The sequence below is a fragment of the Podarcis bocagei genome (assembly GCF_964188305.1).
Source record: "Podarcis bocagei genome assembly, chromosome: 5".
In the NCBI taxonomy this organism is placed as follows: Eukaryota; Metazoa; Chordata; class Lepidosauria; order Squamata; family Lacertidae; genus Podarcis; species Podarcis bocagei.
The window spans coordinates 78,476,033-78,499,155 of NC_138129.1; the positions used below are offsets into that span (position 1 = coordinate 78,476,033).

The following is a 23,123-nucleotide window of genomic DNA, read 5'->3' on the forward strand; positions in this document are numbered from 1 at the left end:
ATTGACTGAGCTATCCCACAGAGTTACATAGTGGCCCAAACATAAGCAGGATGGTACCAGGGTTTCTAGAAGGCTCTTGATCTTTGCCACAAGTTTATTTAAACAAAGCCTGACTTACAGATGGTCAGGGTTTCGCAAAGTGCAAGTGGGAAAGACCTATGATTCTATTTTTAATGCACATAAGCATGTCATTTGTTCAAACCACAAAGGCTCCTGCAAAATGATCCACAAGCTAGAACTACCAAATAGGAAAGGAAGGAAGGAAGCTTGGATTTGGTTTGGCTGAGAAATATTCTCCAACACATTAATCAAATATGTTGCTTCCAATTTCAGAACAGTATCTGGTTAATACTGTACACACTAGCTTGACATATCAGGCTTTTTAAACTTTTTGTTGACAATTTTAGAAGGATACTTGGGTTGTTTGCAAAGGTCACTGAGTTCAAAAGTTAAAAATATGACAGAGTAGCATTACTTGACTACTTCATTTTTGTTAATGATACAAACATGTATATCTGAGCTAGTGTCAACAATTTACATTATTTACCATCTGGTTCTTCTCAAATTTAATAAATCTATATATGAATGCTGATGGAATAGCAAATGCTTCACTCTCTCTCGTCACCTTCTGCAAACGTTTATCAAATGAAGTAGCAAGTTAGTTTTATTTTTAGAACACTGCTTCAAAAGAGGAATATGTCCTTTTTCACTGATAAGGCTTCAGTCTCAAAAGTCTCAGTATGGCTCTCTCAGGCAGATAGGCATTTTGTATTCAGTACATTAGCAAGATCACAGCTGAACTTTCCTTTCAAGATCTTTTCGTACAAAAGGCTGTGCATTCGTTGACTGTTCTTGTACTTAAGTGGAAGTCCTGGAGGTTCTTTTATATTGATAAATATAGCAATTCCTCATTTCAAAGAAGCAACTGCCAACAGGGTGCAGTATTTATCCGGTTAGCTGTTGCATTAAATTTTAAGTTTAGCCTATAATAAGGCCCCCTTCTGGCATTAAGTTCTCTGCATGGGAGCTTTCACTTCTTCAAGCACTGTATTAGTTACAAAACGCCACCATCAGCACCACATGAGAAATGTCAGCTCCACAGCTTCTTCCCACACCAGTGTTGCCCCCACATCTGGGAGCAGCATGGGAAGTAGCCATGGTGATAGTTCATCAAGTACAGTTTGAGGATTCAGACATTACATTGTGGCATGGGAGTAACTGTCAGATGATTCCTCCTTACAGTGCAATGGTAATGACAGAAGGGGCCCTCAATTGTCTGCAGAGAGCCTCAGCAGCCTTCTAATAGAAACAATTAAATTATTTGAGCCCATTATCTCTTAAGGACATGGCAGAGAAAGCTAGAAAAAATGTGTTGGCACAGTTCTAACATAGCAGAAAGGGGAAGCCTATTTGCCCTTCATTCCAGAGGAAGCAAAGACACTGCACAGTTTGCTGTCTAAGCCACAGACTGTGGGAAGAAAATAGCATCAGGGAATACTACAAGAACCAGATTTTAAAAGACTTAGAAAGAAACACAAGGGCTGCTGTACTGTACCTAAAAATACCCAGAGAAGCAAATGAGGGTGACGGTATGACTAACACAATATAATGAATTGGCACCCACAAATTCTAAGCAGTAAGGCTGAATCTTGTTGTTGTTTTTTAATGTATAAAGCTGCCTGTTTAAGTACAGGAATAGTATTAAATAGAACACTAGTTAGTTGATTAATGCTGTGACAGCAAAGTATGGTGGTGTGGAATACACTCTTTACATCGACACAGTAAGCCAAACTACGGCTAACCAGGAATGTGTAAATGGAGCCATGTTAATGCTCAGGCTGCTCATGTTTTGAGATGGATTTTGACTGAAACCTTTGATGTATGCCAAAATTTATTAAAGTGGCGGTTTAACAAAAAGCACCACCAGGAGAGAAAAAATTAGGCTACACCTTGCAAAAGATTAGGATGCACATACACAATACCTGACAATGAACACAACTGCCAAAATTGCATCACTTTACTGAGTAGATTTCAAGTATCCTTGTATTAGAGAATTCCAATCTTGTATGTAAAGATTCCTCAGTTTATGTGACTAAAAGTAGTCTTGCTTAGAAATGAAGACTGGCTGAAAATTGGTAATTGCTAACATTATTTTACATAGCAGCTTTGAGAGGATTTATGCCAGTTACAAAAGGGGGAAATTTAATGATACAAAGCAAAATTTTATTAAGGAAGTTAATACTCCAGTATTTAAAAATGTTCCTCATTGCTCTGATAGGCTAACAAAAATAACACTGGGCATCAATTTTTTACTTTTTGAATGTTGTCTAGATTTCTACAACTGATTTAGGGTATTTTTGCACTGCTGAATCAGGAAATGGCATCCGTTTCTCTCCATCAGGTCAGGTTTTCTGTAAACTGAATGGTGGGCATTGATAAAGGTAAGTACATGTAAATTGCATGTTGCTTCACCATTTTTCAAACTTCAGGGCTTGAACTTCTGTTTCTTGGAACTCCTGGAATGCTCAGCAGCACGGAGGTCTCTCTTCAGAGTCCAACAGTAGTCAGCCATCATGACTGCGTCCCAGCGACCCTGAGACCTGGTCTCCATCTCTTTCATGTCCTGATGGAATCTCTCCCCCTGCTCGCCACTCATTGAACCCAGGTTCTCAGGAAACCGGTCCATATGTGAAAATAGGTAGTGCATCTTGACGCTCATATTGCAGCCCAGGTTTCTGAAAGCAGTCAGCATGTTGTTGACAAGTTCTGCATAGTTTCTGGCCTTATTGTTGCCAAGAAACTTCTTCACTACCAGAACAAATGCCTTCCACGCTTCCAGTTCCACTTCGTTCATTGAGTTTCCGAACTCTGGATCTCTGATGAGCTGACGGATCTGAGGACCGTCAAAGATGACAGCTTTCAACTTCTCCATGGTCAATCCTGGAAAAGCCTGGCACAAGTAAATGAAGCAGTCACCATCCTTGTCCAGAGCCTTGGTGAACTGCTTGATGAAGCCGAGCTTGATGTGCAGCGGTAGGAAGAGTATTCTGTCTCTGTCCACCAGAGGGTCGTTGATGACGTTCCTTTCTTTGCAAGGCACCAATTCCTCCCGCACAGGCCAGTCCTTCTTCGTGTAATGCTGAGCACGGTCCCTACTATCCCACATGCACAGAAAACATGGGTACTTGGTGAAGCCAGACTGCTGTCCCAACAAAAAGTTCACCATCTTCAGGTCAACAGAAATAAACCACTTAACCAATTTTCTCCAGCACATACTTCACCGCTTCATAGTTCTCCTTCAGTGTACTCCAGTGAGCCAGGGTTACAGAGGCAAACTGGTTGCCGTTGTGTAGCAGAACACATTTCAGTGATCGCTTGCTGCTGTCAACGAACAGTCTCCAATCTTTGGGTTCGTACTGTGGCACTCCAAGCTTGAGCAGAAGCTGCGCAATATCTGCACAGTACACCAAGTCCTTCTCTTCCGAGAAAAAACGGAGGTACTCTTGATGCCTGTTGCGCAAGAAGCTGATGCGAGCACTGTCAGAGAGGAGATTTTTTTCCTTCAATCTGGATGCCAACAGTTCGGCAGAGTCCTTTGACAAGCTGAGGTCGCGAACTAGATCATTCAACTTCTTTTGGGAAAATGGATGTGGAGCATCATCTTCAAGAACCACTTCTTCTTCATGTCCTTCAACACTGGAGGCATCTTTGTCACTAATATCAGGAAGTTCTCCGAAGATAGGCACTGGAATTTCATCACAATGAGCTACAGGACGACGTGCTGATTGAAAATCAGGATACTTCGTGGGGCGGCTGCCCCATTAACTTAGTTTTGATCCCCCAGCTTTATGCTTTGCTGAACCAATTTATGGAAGATTTTGAGGTTTTATGACTTCAAACTGATCCCTTTTCGACATAATCACCCAGAACTATCGGACCTGAATACTTCTTGTCATTAAAATAATCATTTCCAATCAAAACAATTATATGACAAGGCATTTTACCCCCACCAACTTCTTCTAAAATGCTCCACACAAGCGTACATGTGAACAAAAACGTAAAAAAAGACATGTGGCCATAGCTCAAAAACTTGACCTGATTGAGCAAAACCAATGTGATTTTTGGATTCAGCGCATCAGATTCATCCTAAATCAGCTGAAAAAATGCAGACAACAAATTTGTTGTTGACCAGTGTAATTTATATGTATGTAAAAGAGTGTCTCTCCCACTATCAACCATCTTCAGCCCTACAAACAGCTGCAGAGGCCCTGTTAGTGGTGCCATGACAGGGTCTTATTGGAAGTAGTTCCCTTTTATGAAATGCTTGTCCTTGTGGCTGGCTCTCTTTATTATCAACATTCAGGAAGAATTTAAAAACATACCTGTTCACCCCAGCATTTGATGGCTGAAATATACTGTACCTTGAAATTATTAACTATGAGGATATGGGACTGTTTTAAAATGTTTTTACATGTTTTTAAAACATTGTGGGTGTAGTTTTGCTGTTTTCCTCCCTGTGCAACTTTGGGAGGAAAGGTGGAATAAATATAAAATAAACTTAGGAATGCTAGAATTATATAAAATGGCTCCTACCATTAACATTTGTGTTTGGAAACTAATAAGACAAGATTGAATAAAACCAATAGCCTAAATAATTATATTTATTTCAATGGACATACTCTGAGTATAACTTACTTGGATGCCTCCCCAAAGTTTGTTTTCTTTTACAGTCTTTAACATGCCTGCCTTCACAACAACCCTTTGAAGTGGACTACTGCCATTTCTAATATACTTTGATATGGATTGGAATACTACCTACTGAATGAACTGCATCGGAGCAAAGACCTGACAACAGGTCTTGCTGTGTAGTCCCTGAAATACATACTCTTGGCAACAGGCAAGTTAAGAACAGCTTATTAATGTAAGAAAATGTCACCTACCGCTGATTCACAAAAGGGGTAGATATTTCTGCAAGCAGACGAAAATTAGCAAAGTATGCCAACAGTCCTCTTTCCTAGATAAAATAAGCATTATCACAATCAGAAAGAGAGAGAGATAGAAAGTCTCAGAAAAGCTGTAAAAAAAAATTATTATACAAGATGAAATATACAAATTGAAATATACTGTATATTTCTACAAAATGCCAAATTAAATGTACATAATTAAACAGAATACACTTTAGAAAAGTGCTTAAACTCCCTCAGTTTGGTTCCCACACCACCTATGTACATCAAGTACTTAATGCACCTTGCATTCTGTTGTTAAAATTGTATAATGTTCAAAACTGAATTATATCTTCTAGCAAGGTCAAACCCAGGTTGGTGACCTTTTAGGGTACTTGAAATGGTTCAAGAAAGATCAGATGAGATATGAAATTAAGATCTGCTGACAAAATTGTAGTTTTACCCATTAACCCACAAAACCACATACTCAACAGAAACAAGTTGCATTATCAGAGACCTCTGTAGCCTTGTTTGCAAGAGCTCTGGCTTCGGCTAATGGAGAGGAGCCTTCCTTTGCCATTGGCTCTGCTGCTAAGCTCTTATGTAATGCTTACAAACATTCCGGTTGCTCATAATTTTTTAAAACTGTCAGCACATCGTCCCAAATAAGACTGCATTTGAACCAAAGAGGAACCAATCCAAGTAACTGGGTCCCTGGTGCCACCTGAAAAATAGGAAGCTGCAACACAACTGCTGACAGGAGTGAGGTTCCATCAGCATATTACAACTCTGCTCAAATATTTGCACTGGCTGCTGGAACAGTTAGATGCTATGTAATGTGCAAGTTTTAAATTTGTTTAAAATTATATTTCTGTGAAGACATTGCTATGATCCCCTAGACCCCAAACTTTCCTATAACTAGGTATGTGTAGCCCAAATATTTTAATAACCCTCACCTTTTTACTCCACCCCCATTGCCATCCCTTTCTTCTGTCATTAGGGCAGGGACCTCTCCTTTCATTCTTTAGAAAGCACTATGAACATGGATGGTGCTCTATAAATGACTAATAACGTTCAAATTATGAATCCCACATGGCTCCTTGCTCTGCTATTACAAAAACAATACAGCACTCACCAGTACAAAGTAGTAAGCATACAGAGCTACTAAATGGTGAATTACAAAATATATATCCCCAATCGCATTCCAGTAGAAAATAATAAGCAACAAATCTAAAAGAAAGAGAGAAAAATGAAAGGCTCAGTAATTTTCTTCAATCATTGTATTTCATCTTAAAGCATTTAATAGACAATCATTTGGGGGCAAGGAAGAAGAATTAAAATAGGTATCAAATCATGCAAATACTCAGCAAGTGACAATGCTTCTCCTAATCTATGCTACAAACAATCTGTAATAATTCCTGAAGTGAAAGCTGAGAGCAGAAATATAAATACAGTGTTTGGTGTATCTGCCTGTAATACACACCAGCCAATGCCAGGCTATAGCATGGTGAGGCATTTTATCCTAAGAAATTACACACTGGCACAGCAACGCTATATAAAACCCTTTCTGCATGAGTCACCATTATATGATACTTAGCCTGTCAAAGCTTTCCCATGACTCCCATGTTGCTGCCATGTGCTGACTTGAATGCAGGTGTCCATTGTTTTAGGTAGATTTTGTGTATGTGTGGATAGGACCAGCCTTGGAAGGCATTAATGTTGTTCACCATTTTGTCTCAATCTTATGCTGATGAAAATGTTTCATGTGCTGCTGACATTTTTAGTGAACATGCTGAGCTTTCCTCCTTTCACAGAATAAAACTGAAAGCACCAATGAACAGAGCTACAAGATAGATATTGGTATAAATCAATTAAAATGATAAAATAATAATAGTCTACTTGCCAGTTCCATTGGGGATATCTTTAATGCAATCTATTAAAAAAAAACAAGTCCAAACATCCCACTGTAGTGGCACCTCCAGAGAGAGGGCACACCAGTCAAACTACTGACAATGAGAAGAGTGAAGGATTGGCAAAGGGCAGCTATAAAATAGATAGGAACCCTTTTTCATGGTATTAAGGGTTATAGTTTCCAGCATATCATCAGGAAATAGAGCCCCAAGCCTGGATTGTGGCACCTAATCATATGACTGTGCTGCTTCCCACTAATATGAACCTCAGGTATAAATAATCAAGCCAATTTTAAAGTTGTTTCAATTTCCATATGGTTGTTTGGATGTTGCTATCCATTACCCCTGCACAGCCTCCACAGTTTATAATAAATTCCACCCCAGAATGCCGAAAACACTTTTGAAAATTATTTTTGGTTTTCCCATATGTTTTAGGGCCCAAAAGAAAAGATGCATATTCACGTATGCATTTTTTGCAGCCCTTTAATATGGGGGCTGGGGGGGGGGGGAGAGGTTCAACTTTCACAGGAACAAAACTGAACCGACCAGAAGATGCTTGCCATCTGGTTTAGTTAGCTTCTCTTCCCCTTCGTTGCATTGCTACAGTTATCAAATTACCGTACTGGTGCCAGATCAGGGTTACTGCAGTGGGGCAGGGGGGAGGGGAGGGTAATTCCTGTTGCTTCGGAGGAATGACTGGCTGTATTCAGCCTTGGAGTATTAGAAGCTGGCAGAGGAACTATAAGCTTACAACATTACAATATTGTCGGTAAGCATATAATCATATTTCCCACCAGCATGTTTCCCCACCCCCCAACACAAGAGGCAAGGAAGGTAAATTCTGCTTTTAAGAAACAGGGTTTCCTAAAGGCTAATACCTTGGTAAATATTTTTATTGTAAAAAGTTAAGTTGTGCATGGTGCAAATTACAACAAACTTTATAAATAACATTGTATACTTTACCAGAAATGAGGTAGCCTGAAGTAATAGCAAGGTTTAGTTGCACTGTAGAAGGCTCACCCCTATAAACAATGACACAAAGGATGCAAAAGTTATAACACGTGCAGGACAACTACATATATGTATATTAGTTAACACATATGGAAATATTTGCCTCTTTGCCCCAGAAAAACACCCTGCCTGCCCTCATGCCCACTTTTCTACCCTCCCACACAATTTGGGATGGTGTAGGGAATAAGAAACATTTAACTAACCGTGACATATGACAAAAAGGTATAGTAGCAGCTCTTCAACAAATAGCTTATTAAGAGTATGGACTATGAAAGATGGAGAAACTCTTCACTCTTCACTGAAAAAGTAAAACTACTTGGGCCTCTCTAGTCTTGTTCATTATACCAATGGTTTTCAGAGCCATTCTGTGACATTTTTTCTCTTCCTTTCTGCTGCTTTGCTAGTTTTTATGGGGCCGACAAGCAACATGCTAATCTATTACTGACTGATGGCCAAACCAGTTTGTTAATCTTTCTGCCATCACCTTCACCCTTTATGTGTGTGGGATGGGTTGTGACTCTGTGTGCAGGAAATGGTAGATTGTCCTCTGTCTTCTGCTTCCTAACCTTCACTGATTAGGCTAGATGTATGCATGGGCAAACATTTGGATTTTTTTTGTTTTTTCCGCTAAATTTTGAAATATTTTTTGTTAATACAGTTTGATAGTACAAAACAATCTTCTGCTTGTCTCATAGAAGAGACACAGGGAGTCAAAAGCTATTTTATCCTGTCTTTGTAGTTTATCTTCACTTGCATAAAGAATAAAACACAAATCAGCAACAAATGGGCTACCATTCTAGGGGCTACATGCCAGGAATAGGGGCCAGAGGTAAAAATGGGTGGAGCAACAGATGCAGAAAGAGTCACATTCCAGCCTCACAAAAGTCTGAGGCTGGACATACACCCTCCTGCAAATCTCTCCATCCTTCATCCTGGTTTTTTTAAAATAATATTTATTGCTTTTCCAACCATTTAAACACTACAAAAAACAACAAAAAAAAAAGAATAGACAATACAATACAATGCAAAAACACTACATAACACTAACACTAACACAAAACAAAACACTAACACATAAAACTAACAAAACAAAACAAAAGCAATTTAAAACACATCAAATAATCTTTCATTCACTTATTTCAACGACCTCCTCACACCTCCCTTTTTGTATTCCACTTCTGTTAATTATTTCAGCAATTCCTTTCCATCTTCCTCTGTTTTCTATCCTAAAATTATCTTAACATTCTGACCTTATTTTTTCCCTTTAATATTCTATTAATCTATTTATACTTAATTCCTTATAACATTTCTACTAAAGCCATATAACTTCATTCCAACATTCTTCTAACATTCATTAATTTTGCAGTATTTCTGTAAATAGTCTTTAAACTTTTTCCAATCTTCTTCCACCGACTCTTCTCCCTGGTCTCGGATTCTGCCAGTCATTTCCGCCAATTCCATATAGTCCATGAACTTCATCTGCCATTCTTCCTGGGCGGGTAAATCTTGTGTCTTCCAATACTTCGCGATAAGTATTCTTGCTGCTGTTGTTGCAAAATTCTATCCTTCTTTAACACCAATTGGCCGACCATGCCCAGGAGAAAGGCCTCTGGTTTCTTCAGGAAGGTATATTTGAATACCTTTTTCATTTCGTTATAAATCATCCCCCAGAATGTCTTAATCCTTGGGCATGTCCACCATAGGTGAAAGAATGTACCTTCAGTCTCATTACATTTCCAACATTTATTCTCGGGCAAATGGTAGATTTTTGCAAGCTTTACTGGTGTCATGTACCACCTATAAATCATTTTCATTAAGTTTTCTCTTAAGGCATTACATGCCATGAATTTCATACCTGTGGTCCATAACTGTTCCCAGTCAGCCATCATTATGTTATGTCCAACATCTTGTGCCCATTTAATCATCGCTGATTTCACCATTTCATCCTAAGTATTCCATTTCAACAGCAAGTTATACATTCTTGACAAATTCTTAATTTTGGGGTCTAATAATTCTGTTTCCAATTTGGATTTTTCCACCTGGAAACCAACTTTTTTGTCCAAATTGTATGCCTCCATTATTTGGTAATAATGGAGCCAATCTCGCACTCTGTTTTTCAATTTTTCAAAGCTCTGCAATTTTATTCTGTCTCCATCTTGTTCCAAAATTTCCCAATATTTCGGCCATTTGGCCTCCATATTGAGTTTTTTCTGTGCCTTCGCTTCCATTGGTGACAACCATCTTGGGGTTTTTTTCCCTAACAAATCCTTATATCTTATCCACACATTAAACAATGTTTTTCTAACAATATGATTTTTAAACGCTTTATGTACTTTTACCTTATCGTACCACAAATAAGCATGCCAGCCAAATGCATTATTGAAACCTTCTAAATCCAACACGTTAGTGTTTTCAAGAAGCAGCCATTCTCTCAGCCAGCAAAAAGCAGCTGATTCATAATAAAGTTTAAGGTCTGGCAGGGCAAATCCACCTCTTTCTTTAGCATCAGTTAATATCTTAAATTTTATTCTAGGCTTCTTGCCCTGCCAAACAAATCTGGAAATATCTTTCTGCCACTTCTTGAAACAATCCATCTTATCCAAAATTTGCAATGTTTGGAATAAAAACAACATCCTTGGCAATACATTCATTTTTATCACAGCAATTCGACCTAACAATGGTAACTTCAAATTTGTCCATATTTCTAAATCCTTTTTCACTTCCATCCAACATTTTTCATAATTATCCTTAAATAAATTCACATTTTTGGCAGTCATGTTAACCCCTAAGTATTTCACTTTCTTAACCAATATTAGTCCTGTCTCCTCCTGAAACTTCTCTCTCTCATTCACAGTTAAGTTTTTCTCTAAGACCTTAGTTTTCATCTTGTTCAACTTATAACCTGCTACCTGTCCAAATTCTTGGATCAGTTCCAATACCCCTTTAGTACCCTTTTAGGATGGAGAGATCCTGCAAATCTCTCCATCCTTCATCCTGGCAAGCAAAAGGCATTATCACACTTCAAGGACACATTCTAGCCAGGCAAAAGCAATTGAGAATGATGAGGAGTTTATGAGGAGAGACCCACTACAGATATATCTCACATGTACACAATGATCCCCAGTGATGCAACATATGAACTTGATAGACAAGACAGAGGATTAGGCTTCAAATTAATGTAAGACCTATATTTGAGCCTTAAATAAATCTAAGTTTTGTGAATCTTCAATGCAACCTTTTACCTGAAGAATGTAGCCAACATAAAAGGAAGAAAAGTGGCTGTGGCATGCTTGTCATTCCCCTATAATTTTCACCTACATTTAAATTGCAATTTCCCAGACTTAATTATATTTGCCTCTAATTGTTCCAATTCTCAAATGGCAAGAAAGAGTTCCTAATTAAAAAAGAAAATCTTTCATAAACTGACTTTGGAGCTTAACTCTGCCTTCTCTAGGGAGAAGGCAAATTTTAAACCATGATCATACAACATCGTTTCAATTTCATCAGCGTTTCTTTCAGTGTTTATCATCAGTCATAAAGTCAACTAAAATCAAACCATGGTGGACTAATCAAAAAATGGAAAGCAAACTCTTGCTGTACTAAACATCAAAAGGAGTGTGCAAAGGAATTCCAATCGTAGATAGACCACATGCGTCCAGGTTCTATAAAGTGCATAAACATTGCATCAATGTAAATTGTATAAAACTATTTAGGCCTAATAAGTAGAAACAAGTTTGTTTCCACTTAAAACAATGTGCTCACATTAAAAAAAGGGATCCTAGGTTTCAGTTGCAATCCAACACCCTCAGCAGGGATGTACAGAGCTGTGGGGCCATCACAGCATCTGCAGCCAGGATGGAAGGGAGCAAGCAGACTGCTGTGCACAACCGAGAGCAACAAATAGGCCTGGACTGGGAACCAAAATATACAGGGTGGTTGATTCCCTCATCACTTTCACAACACCTCATTTTCTACAGGCTGCTGCCAGCATGGATCTTACAGGCAGTCTTCCCCCAACACACACACACACACACAATGTGGAGAAGGGGAAAGCTGGACAGAGGGATACCTCCATTCATTTCAACTCTCTCCCCCAAGCCCAGCATAAGGAGGGAGGGCTTAGATTGCTCTGCCCATCATGAATTACATTTCACCTTGATTCTCATGATAGCGAGCCAACAGCAAGTTGTAGCTGAATTTTCTTGTGAAGATGTTTGCACAGATTTCTGGCAATTGTTGCTTGATTATTTTTAAAAAAAGGAAAGTATGAGAACAAACTGAAACTTAGCAGACATATGCAGATAAGGCATACAAACTGCAGTGCCAAGAACTACTGTCCCACTCCACAAATTAGCTGAAAATATGAATCCAGAAGGGAATTATTTCTGTACACACCACTGTACGCCTCAAAACCAGCAACAAAAACTTGAAGCTTCAAAATTAATGAGAAGCTCCAATTTGATCTTCAGCAATGGAAGTGGAATCCTACATTTTATTTGCTATTAAAAACTTAGTAGCGGTGGCGGAGAAAGAATCAGGCACTTTTTACTGCATTAGACAAGTAGATGCTGCTGAAAGAAGCACTTAATATAGCCTTTAAACCTTCTTCTTATTCCCCAACATGCTAGCTAAATCACAGCCAACTGAAGATTGAAACTATTTCAAAGCTCATCCAAAGAACTCCTATTCTAACAAAGGAAACTAGTTCTCTCCCTGAATAATCAGGCATTTAAGAAAGTTTATGTCAGTAGATTTATGTCAGTAGATTTATGTCAGTAGATTTATGTCAGTTTCTTACTCAATAGATTTAAAATCTGGTAAGTCCTCCCCCTGTCCCCTGTACGGAAATCTAACCCGTTATTATTGTAATGCTCCCCAGGTGGAATTAAGAGCAGGTAAAGGGAACACAAAGCACACATTCCAATGAATTGCTTCCAATAGCAACTAGCCACATTTCTCTTGTGCCGCTTTTCAGTGGAAATGCAAGATCAATACCAACATTCATTTTCTAGAAAGACCACCCTCGTTTTGCAATGCTTTGTGTCATCTTTACAAAACGTTTTAGGAAGCAAAGTGGCCTCAAACAGAGATTCTGAAAAAGGGATCTATAATTTCATGCCAAGTTCATACCAGTAAACCATACTGAACCTCAGCTACCTGCATCAGCACCTTATTAAGAAAAAGTATGCACAGTATTGGCTGTCTAATTCTTAATGCTGCCACAGAGTTCTCATCCACACGTTTTATTTGTAGTATCTCATGTTATTATTATTTACTTATTAAATTTATATCCTTCCTCTCGAAGGAGCCCAGGGCAGCAAACACATCCACAAGCAAAACACACAAAAAAGGCCTTGTAACATTCTCTTATCCAGTAGTCTCATGGTTGCCAGGAGCAGCATCCTTCAGCCATCAAATACCTGGGTAAACAATGGTCATAGCGGTAAACAGTATTTATTTAGACAGAAGGTGGTGATGATGGTATCAGTGAGGAAGCTTGCAGGAATTTTATCACTGTAAAGGCAACTTCAATAAGCAACTCTGATAAGAGCCTCAGAATTCTTCTCAACATTATAGCCAACACAAATAAGAAACAACACTTTGGAGCTTTTGTACAATTGGTAGAGGTAAATGTCTTATGCTTTAAATTAAGCTTGGAAATAATTTGACTAGCAGAGTGAAGAGCAATGGAACAGTCGAGTGGGGCAAGGAAAAGGGGAGAGGAGATTTACAAGCAAGAGTGTGCCTTACCAGACATGGTCAGCATTTACAGCTTCATCGTACAATAAAATATACAAACAAAATACTCCAACCAACAAGGCATGGAATGATGATACCGTCCTAAAAAGAAAAGAAAAAACACAACCCAATTAGGAATGAACTGGATTTAAAATTGGGGGAGATGGGTGCAACAATTATATGCTTCTAGAAATTCTCAAAATATTTAAACCTCAGTCAATCAATCAATCAATTTCTTTATTCGACCGATAGTCAGAATTAAAACATTACACAATAATTATAAACTATAACATCATAGGAGATACATAAGTAAGGTAGGGCCACAGAACTAGACCTCTCACAGATAACCCACAGATAACCTCAGTCAGAAAAGCCTGCCATTAATACAGATTGCAAAATAGTATCCATGGAAAATAGTTTTGAGTTGGGAGTCACCTACACTAGAATGTTTCAAAGTGCTTGTTCTGCATGTAGGAAACTGTATTATTATTATACGGCAATGCCATCCAAAAGCTGGGCAGATATGAGTTTCAAAGAACTCACCCATTGCAGGTCATTATCTAGTTTACTTCATAGTGAGAGAGGGAGACCTCAGCTACCAGGCTCCCTACAAACAAGAGTAGGATAACACCAAAAAGGGGGTTCCCTGTTATTATATACAGTGGTACCTCGGGTTAAGAACTTAATTCATCCTGGAGGACTGTTCTTAATCTGAAACTGTTCTTAACCTGAAGCACCACTTTAGCTAATGGGGCCTCCCGCTGCTGCTGTGCCGCCGCTGCACCATTTCTGTTCTCATCCTGAAGCAAAGCTCTTAACCCGGGGTAATATTTCTGGGTTAGCGGAGTCTGTAACCTGAAGCGTCTGTAACCTGAAGCATCTGTAATCCGAGGTGCCACTGTACTATTCATTTTCAAAAGGCCATTGCAGAAGCAGATTTAGGGCAGAGCTATAGTTCTACCATACTGGGCACAAAGTCTAGGGTGTACCACAGGGCGCCACAACTATTACCGTAGAGAATTGAGCAGAACGGAAGACCAGAGGCGGGAGGCACAAATTTTGGCCTCACAGGGTGCTGCTGAAATTTGAAAGACTGAAGTCCATCTCTGACCATTGTCATTTGTGTCCCAAGGTTCAAAGTGCTTCATATACTCTGCAGATAACTGTGCCAGCTTAACACATCAGGTATCAGAAACTTGAATTAGTGTTGTTGAAGCTTCACTTAAGGATGACAGCTAGCACATACAGGAACTCCAACACCATGACGCATAACTCTAACACTAATACATAAACTATGCGTGCTTTTTCATTCAGGCCATTGGTGGCACCAGCAGCAGCTCTGTGACCACATCCCCAAAACTAAAGCAAAGGAGAAGCCTTGAAAATACAGAGGTCCAGCAAATCTTTGGAATGGAGCCATACATTTCAGCGCATTGAACCGTCATCTAGAAGAACCCTGGTCAGAGAGAGAAATTTACAGAAAGAAAGTGAATCTTTTGTTGGTTCACCACACATCTGTTTGCTGGTGTTTTCAGAGATAAAACATTGAACAAACATTATCTTCCACTCACTTTGGGGCTTCAGTTAAGAAAAGCCTAACAGAAACTTTGCCTGTCGTAATGCCACTCCTTTAACGGCAGTTGGTAAACAGTCTTCCAATATCCATTCATTTGGCACCACTCCAACAGAGAAAGATGCCACTACTAAGTATATTCTCTTAGAAATATGGAGTGGTATTTTTCCTTACACCACAGGTAGATCTCACATTCAGCTGCAATACTTGCAACGTGAAAGATGCATTTAGAGCACTATTTTATAAATTGCTAAGTAGTTCGTTTTCCCCGTGTCAAATTTTAAAACGGAAATTCCTCAGAGCAGGGGCCTGTCCTCTTGAACTCTGTAAAGTGCTGTGCGAACTGATAAAGCTATATTTTTGTATGAGATTAATGGTTTCTCCCACAAGAGTACTGCAAAATATCACTTAGGCAACAAATGCAAAGGATATCTGCAGTGGGGGACAGGAGGATCGCAGACAAGATGTGCATATCACAAATCAGTTTTTGTGTATCTTTTCATATTTAAGAACAAAAGTATACTACATCTCAGTGGTCAATTCATGGAAGGCAAGCAATCAGCAAACAGGATACCATCCAATATTTTCTTATAAGTCTCCTACTAAATTCCATAAAAAGTACTTCTTGTGCTCTTATCAGTTTATTTAGGACAAGACAACACTGCTTCCGCTTTGCCCATTTTTGTGCATTTAACAGTAAACACTCAGCAGATGGAGTTTTCTAGTACGGAGCTGAAGTAACAGAGAAAGCTTACATTAGTTTATATGCAACCTGACTGCTCTTAAAAGCACAGAAGCAGGGCCAGTAAATTAGATGGCACCCCTATGTAACCACATATATTTTTCTGCAACTCAGTAATATGCACACTATGTAAACAAAGTTAAATACACTGTCAAAATGGCAACCAAGGTTCATTAATATTTTTAAATTCTAACTCAAGTCACTTTACTTTCACATTTATTTATCGGTACTTATTTATTATTTCAATTTATATCTCACTTTTCAACATATAACATCTAAAGCAGCTTTTGTGTAATGAAAACAAATATTTTTACGGTACCCAAAAAAAGTAACCAAGATCAATTGATTTTTCGAGGTACCAGTATGTTCTTTTGGCAAGTGTGCTAGGAAGCACAACTGAATTGTTACAAGTTTTTGAAAATCTATTAATAGTTGTATCCCATTGTTTATAAACTTTACCTTGAATTCCATTCGATCTTCTTCTTTTGGTCAAGACTGCTAAAACCAGAAGTTACACGTGCAGAAATCCAAGAACTTAGCACGTGGAAAAGAAGTTGAGATATAGCAAAACTGCTAACAGCAACACCCAAATTGAGTTTACTGAAGGCAGACATCATTCTTCAGCCTGTTAAGGGAAGAAGCGGTGGGGGGGAGAGTTCCTTAATTCAGGTATGGATTGTCAATGGAGTATAAGCAAAGCAACAATCATGTCAATTTAAATAACAACAAGAAACACAGAAGCTACAACTCTCTCAACAGCCATGGGTAGAAGAGAAGCAAACATGCATAAACCTGGAGGTGTCCAGCAGGGTGATTGGGCTGTACCTAAAGAAAAACACCTTTTGCTGCATACACGTTTGTCCCCTGCTCACAGTCCAGCTTTCTTTAATTGCAATTATAGTTTTAAAACCTTTCTAATACCAACACACACACTAAATAGATTGGCCCTGACCTCTCAAGTTATGCCAGCTGGGCAAGGGATATGATTTTCACTACATCCTCAACACCAGGATAACTCAAAAGTAATAGTTATGACAGTGCAGTGTCATCATTGTGCCATCATAACTTCAAGTCAGCCAGCTACACGGTTGTAACTGTGACAGCATAAGGGAGGGAAAGGAAGAGAGTTGAAGAGGAGTGCCCAGGTAAGTCAGAACTAGGGTTGGCATGTGTCGTCTTTTTCCCAGAACACACCCTCTTTTCCAGGGGTAAAATTTGGGACAATTTGCATTTATTTGCTTTCAATGGCCGCCATAGCGTCCTCTCTTTTGCTTTTCAAAATATGGCAACCCTAGTTGGAAACTTGTCCTTCTCCAGGGCTAGGTCCAGTCTCCCCACAACACTGATGTGAATTAACATCAGCAAAATACTCACACAAGAAGAATTCAAGGCAGTGATGGCCAGACCTGGCCCTCCAGCTGTTTGGGGACTACAACTCCATCATTCCTAGCTAACAGGACCAGCGGTCAGGGATGATGGGAATTGTAGTCCCAAAAACAGCTGGAGAGCCAAGTTTGGCCATCACTGATTCAAGGCAACAAACCCCAAAGCCACAGAAGACAGAATACTAGCTCAGTAGCCAATCACAAGACTTTCCCAAGAACATAAACTATGAGAGAAGCAGAGCTCACAAACCAAGACCTACAGCCTGCAGCCACATCACTCTGTCCCCATGTAGTTTGGACAAAGAAAATACAAGTGGAGTTCCCCAAATGCCATTGGTGACCACCTCACACTCATAACTCATTTTTCCTTGCAGAATATGAAATGAGGCACACTGAGTAAAACAAAGAGAAGTGAGACACATTGTTTGACTCAGTGTTCGAAATTCCCCAAGTGTCAGGCACGTTTTACTACTGGCGCAGGTCCAATTGCGACTATGTGGAGATTACTGGGCAACAGGTTGGCAACCATGGTTTAAAGAACCTCTGCCGTAGTCCATTGTTAATACCATTTTCCATTTCCACTGTATGTTTTTCCTTCTCCTTGCATGCTAGGACAAGTGAATTGCTGTAAGAGCAAGCGATGTTGTTGAGATCATAGAATCATAGAACTGTAGTGTTGGAAGGGACCCCAGGGGTCAGCGAGTCCAACTCCCTGGTGAGTAGACATTCCGTTGTGACGACCGTAACCTAGGTTTAAGGTGCCATTTGGTGTCCAACTTATATATCTGAGTTTCTAAGCCTATTTGTTCTAGAGGTACAGAGTGTTAACTGCATTTCATAAAGCTAAATGTTGTCCTGCATGAACCGAAAGTGCATCCTAGGATACACCCAACACTCTCAAGTGGTTGTAAATTACAGGGTAAGATCAATAGTGATGTGAAGGAACCTCCATTACTGATCTTATTGGTGAAGCTTAATAAACCTCCAGAAAAGCCCAAGGTTCCCTATAACATTTAAATTCCTGGTGCAGATTAAAAGCACTTCATAAGAACCAGACTTAGACCTATAAAAAACAGTCTATAACTTGGAAGAGTATCTATGCTTTACATTAAATATGTTTAACAGACATGATTTGTGCAGCCTACCAAAACAGTGTTGTATCAATTAGCCATAACCCCGAGAGACTAGATCACAACCCTGTAGACAATTTCTAATTTCAGCAGGAAATCAAATGAGGTTCTTTGGGGGGCAATTTACAGACCTTATTAAGAAACAATTTCCAAAGAGTGTCGACAAATGAGATAATGTTTTTTCAAGGTGCATTGATTTAATCTGCTAGGCAAAGCAAACAAAATCTGGAACACACATGATTGTGTTTAGCTTGTGTTCAAAGTATATGATTCAAAACCATAAAACAAAGTTTGGAGCACATATCCTTATATGGGACGTATGCTTATCAATTCTGTGCTAAGAGCACCACTTTTTAGCTATCTCTGTTTTTACCATTTTGCCTATTCCCCATGCAAACCTGATGGCATGATTGAACTGAAAATAATTAATAGATCTAGCATGAATTGTCACTGAGTGGATCCAGTCTGCTTTTTAAAACTAAGGGCTAATTTAGTAATTATAAAGTCATGGTCTATCCAACTATAATCAGTAAAAGGTAAAGGGACCCTGACCATTAGGTCCAGTCGTGGCCGACTCTGGGGTTGCGGCGCTCATCTCGCTTTATTGGCCGAGGGAACCGGCGTACAGCTTCCGGGTCATGGGGCCAGCATGGCTAAGCCGCTTCTAGCGAACTAGAGCAGCACACGGAAACACCGTTTACCTTCCCGCCGGAGCAGTACCTATTTATCTACTTGTACTTTGATGTGCTTTCAAACTGCTAGGTTGGCAGGAGCAGAGACCGAGCAACGGGAGCTCACCCCGTCGCGGGGATTCGAACCACCGACCTTCTGATTGGCAAGTCCTAGGCTCTGTGGTTTAACCCACAGCACCACCCGTGTCCCAATATTCCCAATTAATTAATTAATGCCACCAATATTCTCCCTAAGCTAATGGCTTCCTGTTGATCCATAAAACCAGAAGCTGAAATATATGTGCAGAAGCAGCCTTCTGTACATTTTTTCCCTTCTGAATTGTTTCTCCCAAATGCAAAATGATGCTATACAGGCAGTTTATTTTGTTAGTGCCCTGTGCACCTTTACCGTGCACCAGTTCTGTTTGTTTCAACAAATGCTTATTTCTAATCCTATTGAGCAACACTACACCAATAACATTAGACATGTACCATTTTTAAACTATAGAGTACAGTAATACCTTTAAATATTATTAACACTTAGAATCTCTAGTAAGCACAGATTTTTAACTATCTACCAAAAGCAGCCATTTTTTTGTTCCAGAGTGCTTATGAATGACTGTTACACTGTAACCCTATGCATAATTAGGCAGCAGTCATATACCGTATTTTTCGCCCTATAAGACGCACTTTTTCCCCTCCAAAAATGAAGGGGAAATGTGGGTGCGTCTTATGGGGCGAATGCAGGCTTTCACTGAAGCCTGGAGAGCGAGAGGGGTTGGTGCGCACCGACCCCTCTCGCTCTCCAGGCTTCAGGAGAGCCCCAGCGCCAGCCCCACAAGGTCGGGGGACAGAGGGAGGCGGAACGCCGCCATCCTGCTGTCTCCCGAAGTGGTTTGGAGGCTGACGGCGGGGAGAAGAGCGCTTCTCCCCGCAGCCTGCCCCACCACTCCGGGGACAGCAGGGAGACGCGCTGCGTCTCCCTGCTGTCCCCGGACCTGATCGCAAGGCGGGCGGGCGGGGGGAGAAGAGCGCTTCTCCCCGCTGCCTGCCCCACCACTCCGGGGACAGCAGGGAGACACGCTGCGTCTCCTTGCTGTCCCCGGACCTGATCGCAAGGCGGGCGGCGGGGAGAAGAGCGCTTCTCCCCGCTGCCTGCCCCACAAGCGCCTGGGGGGGAAATAATTTTTTTTCTTTATTTCCCCCCAAAAAACTTGATGCGTCCTATGGGCCGGTGCGTCCTATGGGGCGAAAAATACGGTATATACCTGAGTGCATGTCCTATTGAATTTACTGGGGCTTAAATCTGAGTTGATATGTATAGGATTGCACTTAAGTTTCAAAGAGTCCAGTAGCGGTGGACAAATTTACTTCCAAATAAATATGAGTAGGATTAGGCTCTAAAAGTTACATAAAAATCAAAGGCAATGTTAAACCTATACCTAATATTCCAACTCCATATCATCGTACAATTATTTTGAGCTACTTTCATGCAACCCGAACAGCTAACAATTGGCCAAGCCTTGCTACTAGGTTTTTACAAAACAGCCATCTAGCTGAACATTTGTGCATGCATTTCAACACCATAATGTAACTCAAGAAACGGGTCTTGGCAACAAGGAACCACGTCACGTATCTTCTAAGACTGAAACAGCTCAATACAGAGATACAAATCTGATTCTGGATGGTACATTTTCACCAACTGGCAAGGCCTCAGAATTGTCATTAAGTATTAGGTGGGTAAAGGTTGTCACTCCTGACCTATGTACTGAAAATAGTCCATGGCCATTCTTCTCTAAATTATTTCTGGGCCTCTCAACATGCACTTCTTCTGGGGCAACAAAACACAAAGAGAATAGGAAATTATAAAACTCAGTCATTTCAAAATACCGTTTCAAGTTTTGCCACTGCTTTTCGTAGTTATAGATACATCATCTCTCATACACACATCTTCTGTACAGACCCTAATTCAATGATAATTAATAATCAGGTGTTTCCATCCCAAGGTCCTTGCATAGATTATACATACCGGTACATAAACTGTTAAGTGTATACATAAACTGAGAATGAATCCTGGTAAGGCAGAACTATGCTATGAATAGGTGGTAAACAACCTGTTTTAGACAGGGCTGCACTACCTGTGAAAGAGCAGGTTCATAGTCTGGGGATACTCCTAGAAACAGGACTGCCACTTGATGCCCAGAAAGCATGAGTGGCAATAAGTTATTTCCTGCCCAGCTACTGCTAGTTCACCAGCTGTGGCCATTTCTCGACTGACACAGCTTCACCAAAGTAACTTACCCTCTGATCATCTCCAGTTTCGATTATTATCCTATGATCTACATGGGGCTACTCTTGAAGACTGTTCAGAAGCTACAACTAGTACAGAATGTGGCAGCCCAAGAGCCAAGTGGGGTGGCTTATTGTAACCATACAACAGTAGTTTTATGAGAGTAGCACTGGTTGCTACTGCTGCTATGCCCAACTCAAGGTGCTGCTGTTGACATATTAAAACCCTGAACAAAATACTTGAAGGAACTCCTCTCCCAGCATCAACCTGCCTGGGCCCAGAGATCTGTAGGAACGATACTTCCAGGGGCCCATCATAGTTGATATGCTATATCAGCTATATATCAGCTATATCAGAGACTCCTTCTCTGTGGTGGCACCCCAGTGATGGAACTCCCCTCCCATTCAAAATGCTACTATACACTTTTTAATGGCAATTGAAGCTGTATCTCTTCACCAAGAAGAGATACAGCTTCAATTTCTGGTGCAGTCAATCAGTGTTGCCCTTTAATGGGGGCGGGGGGGGCGGGGACATCTTTCTACTATTTTTTGTGTAAATCGCCCTGAAGTACTGCCCAGCTACTGCAATATAGAAATTTGTTGAAATAAAAGATAATAATAACAAGTCTTACTCATGGACCTTAGAACCTGAATTCCAAATCTCCCTTAGAACGCAACTGGCTGGTCCAAAACTGCTAAGGCCCTCCGAGATACCACAGCATTTAAGAAAAAGACAACCAAATAAGCTATGACCAAGCCAAAGACATCAATACAGACTGATAATGTGATCAAGAGAAGCAATATCCTGTGGATAAAATTACAAGAGTGAAAAGTTCAAAGGACAAGAAAAAATTCCATGACACGCTGCCCAGTCAAATGGAAGTACCCTACCAAACAGGTTTCAAAGAAAATAGGAAACTACCCAAATATCATATCTTTGCACCATCATCTCCTCTCCAAACATAATTATGCCTCATGCAAATGAATTAAATAAAGGCATTCATCCCAACAGCTCCAATCCAAAACTGTCCATATTCAAAAGACATTTTGCCTTATAATCACTGCATTCGTTTTGTTTAAATTATCTCCTAGCACCTGCTTATCACCAGCATTTCAGGTTCCCAATGATGCCTTAATTATGGGGAACTCCATATGCACTGCGGATTAGAAGCAATATAATTCCTTAAGAAATTCACATATATTTTAAACCTTAAAGCAGCCTATGCACACACTTACCTGAGAGTAAGCCCCAGTAGGAATTATTCCTAAGTAACCATATATAGACATAGATAGTTGTACTGGACTTTTACATATGAAGAGCAAAGGAGAATGATGTTAACAAAGAAACAGAAATAGAAGGGTTCCCCCCCCCACGCACATTGATTCAAACAAATATAAAACTAGTAAGAGATTAGCATCAAAAGACCCATGTGGAATTAGTATATAGAAAGCAGCAAGGCAATACTCAATTATGGCAGCAGTGATAGAAAATATTTTCTCACTTGGAAAACTGAAACTTGAAGGCAGCACTTCAGTAACAGGCTTGACACAGAAAAGTATATAGGCTACAATAATACTAGTGTGGCTTGACTGACCAGACACTAAGTATTCTACAGCGCCACTAAATTATACCACATACAGTAATAGATAAGGATTTAAATACTGCCTTTGAGAACTATGGCATTCTCTCGAGGCAGTTCAAAATAACACTCATAAAACAGATTCAAAAA

General features: G+C 40.0%; 2 protein-coding genes across 20 annotated transcripts in view; one reads left to right on the top strand and one right to left on the bottom strand.

Moving 5' to 3' along the window:
* LOC308586922 (uncharacterized protein) overlaps positions 1–16,388 on the top strand; it is a 28,105-nt gene extending 11,717 nt beyond the window's left edge. For 13 of the 15 annotated variants that reach the window (XR_014008112.1, XR_014008113.1, XR_014008114.1 and 10 more), the window contains 2 exons: positions 4,731–4,897; positions 14,918–16,388. Coding sequence is in view for 1 of the 15 variants with exons in the window: in XM_081194127.1 (XP_081050253.1) it covers positions 14,918–15,040 (123 nt within the window). In the remaining 14 variants the exon portion in view is untranslated. Of the gene's footprint in view, positions 1–4,730; positions 4,922–14,917 lie in introns of all 15 variants that reach the window. The other 2 variants (XR_014008125.1, XM_081194127.1) reach the window with 2 other exon arrangements.
* The window catches only part of LOC308586912 (TLC domain-containing protein 4-B-like), a 36,600-nt gene that overhangs the window by 4,950 nt on the left and 8,527 nt on the right, over positions 1–23,123 (bottom strand). For 3 of the 5 annotated variants that reach the window (XM_081194108.1, XM_081194105.1, XM_081194109.1), the window contains exons 2-6: positions 16,378–16,543; positions 13,616–13,705; positions 7,817–7,875; positions 6,079–6,173; positions 4,941–5,014 (exon numbers count right to left, since the gene is read on the bottom strand). In XM_081194108.1, coding sequence (XP_081050234.1) covers positions 4,941–5,014; positions 6,079–6,173; positions 7,817–7,875; positions 13,616–13,705; positions 16,378–16,535 — 476 coding nt within the window. In that variant the 5' untranslated portion in view covers positions 16,536–16,543. Of the gene's footprint in view, positions 1–4,940; positions 5,015–6,078; positions 6,174–7,816; positions 7,876–13,615; positions 13,706–16,377; positions 16,544–16,870; positions 16,962–17,869; positions 17,991–23,123 lie in introns of those variants that run through there. The other 2 variants (XM_081194107.1, XM_081194106.1) reach the window with 2 other exon arrangements.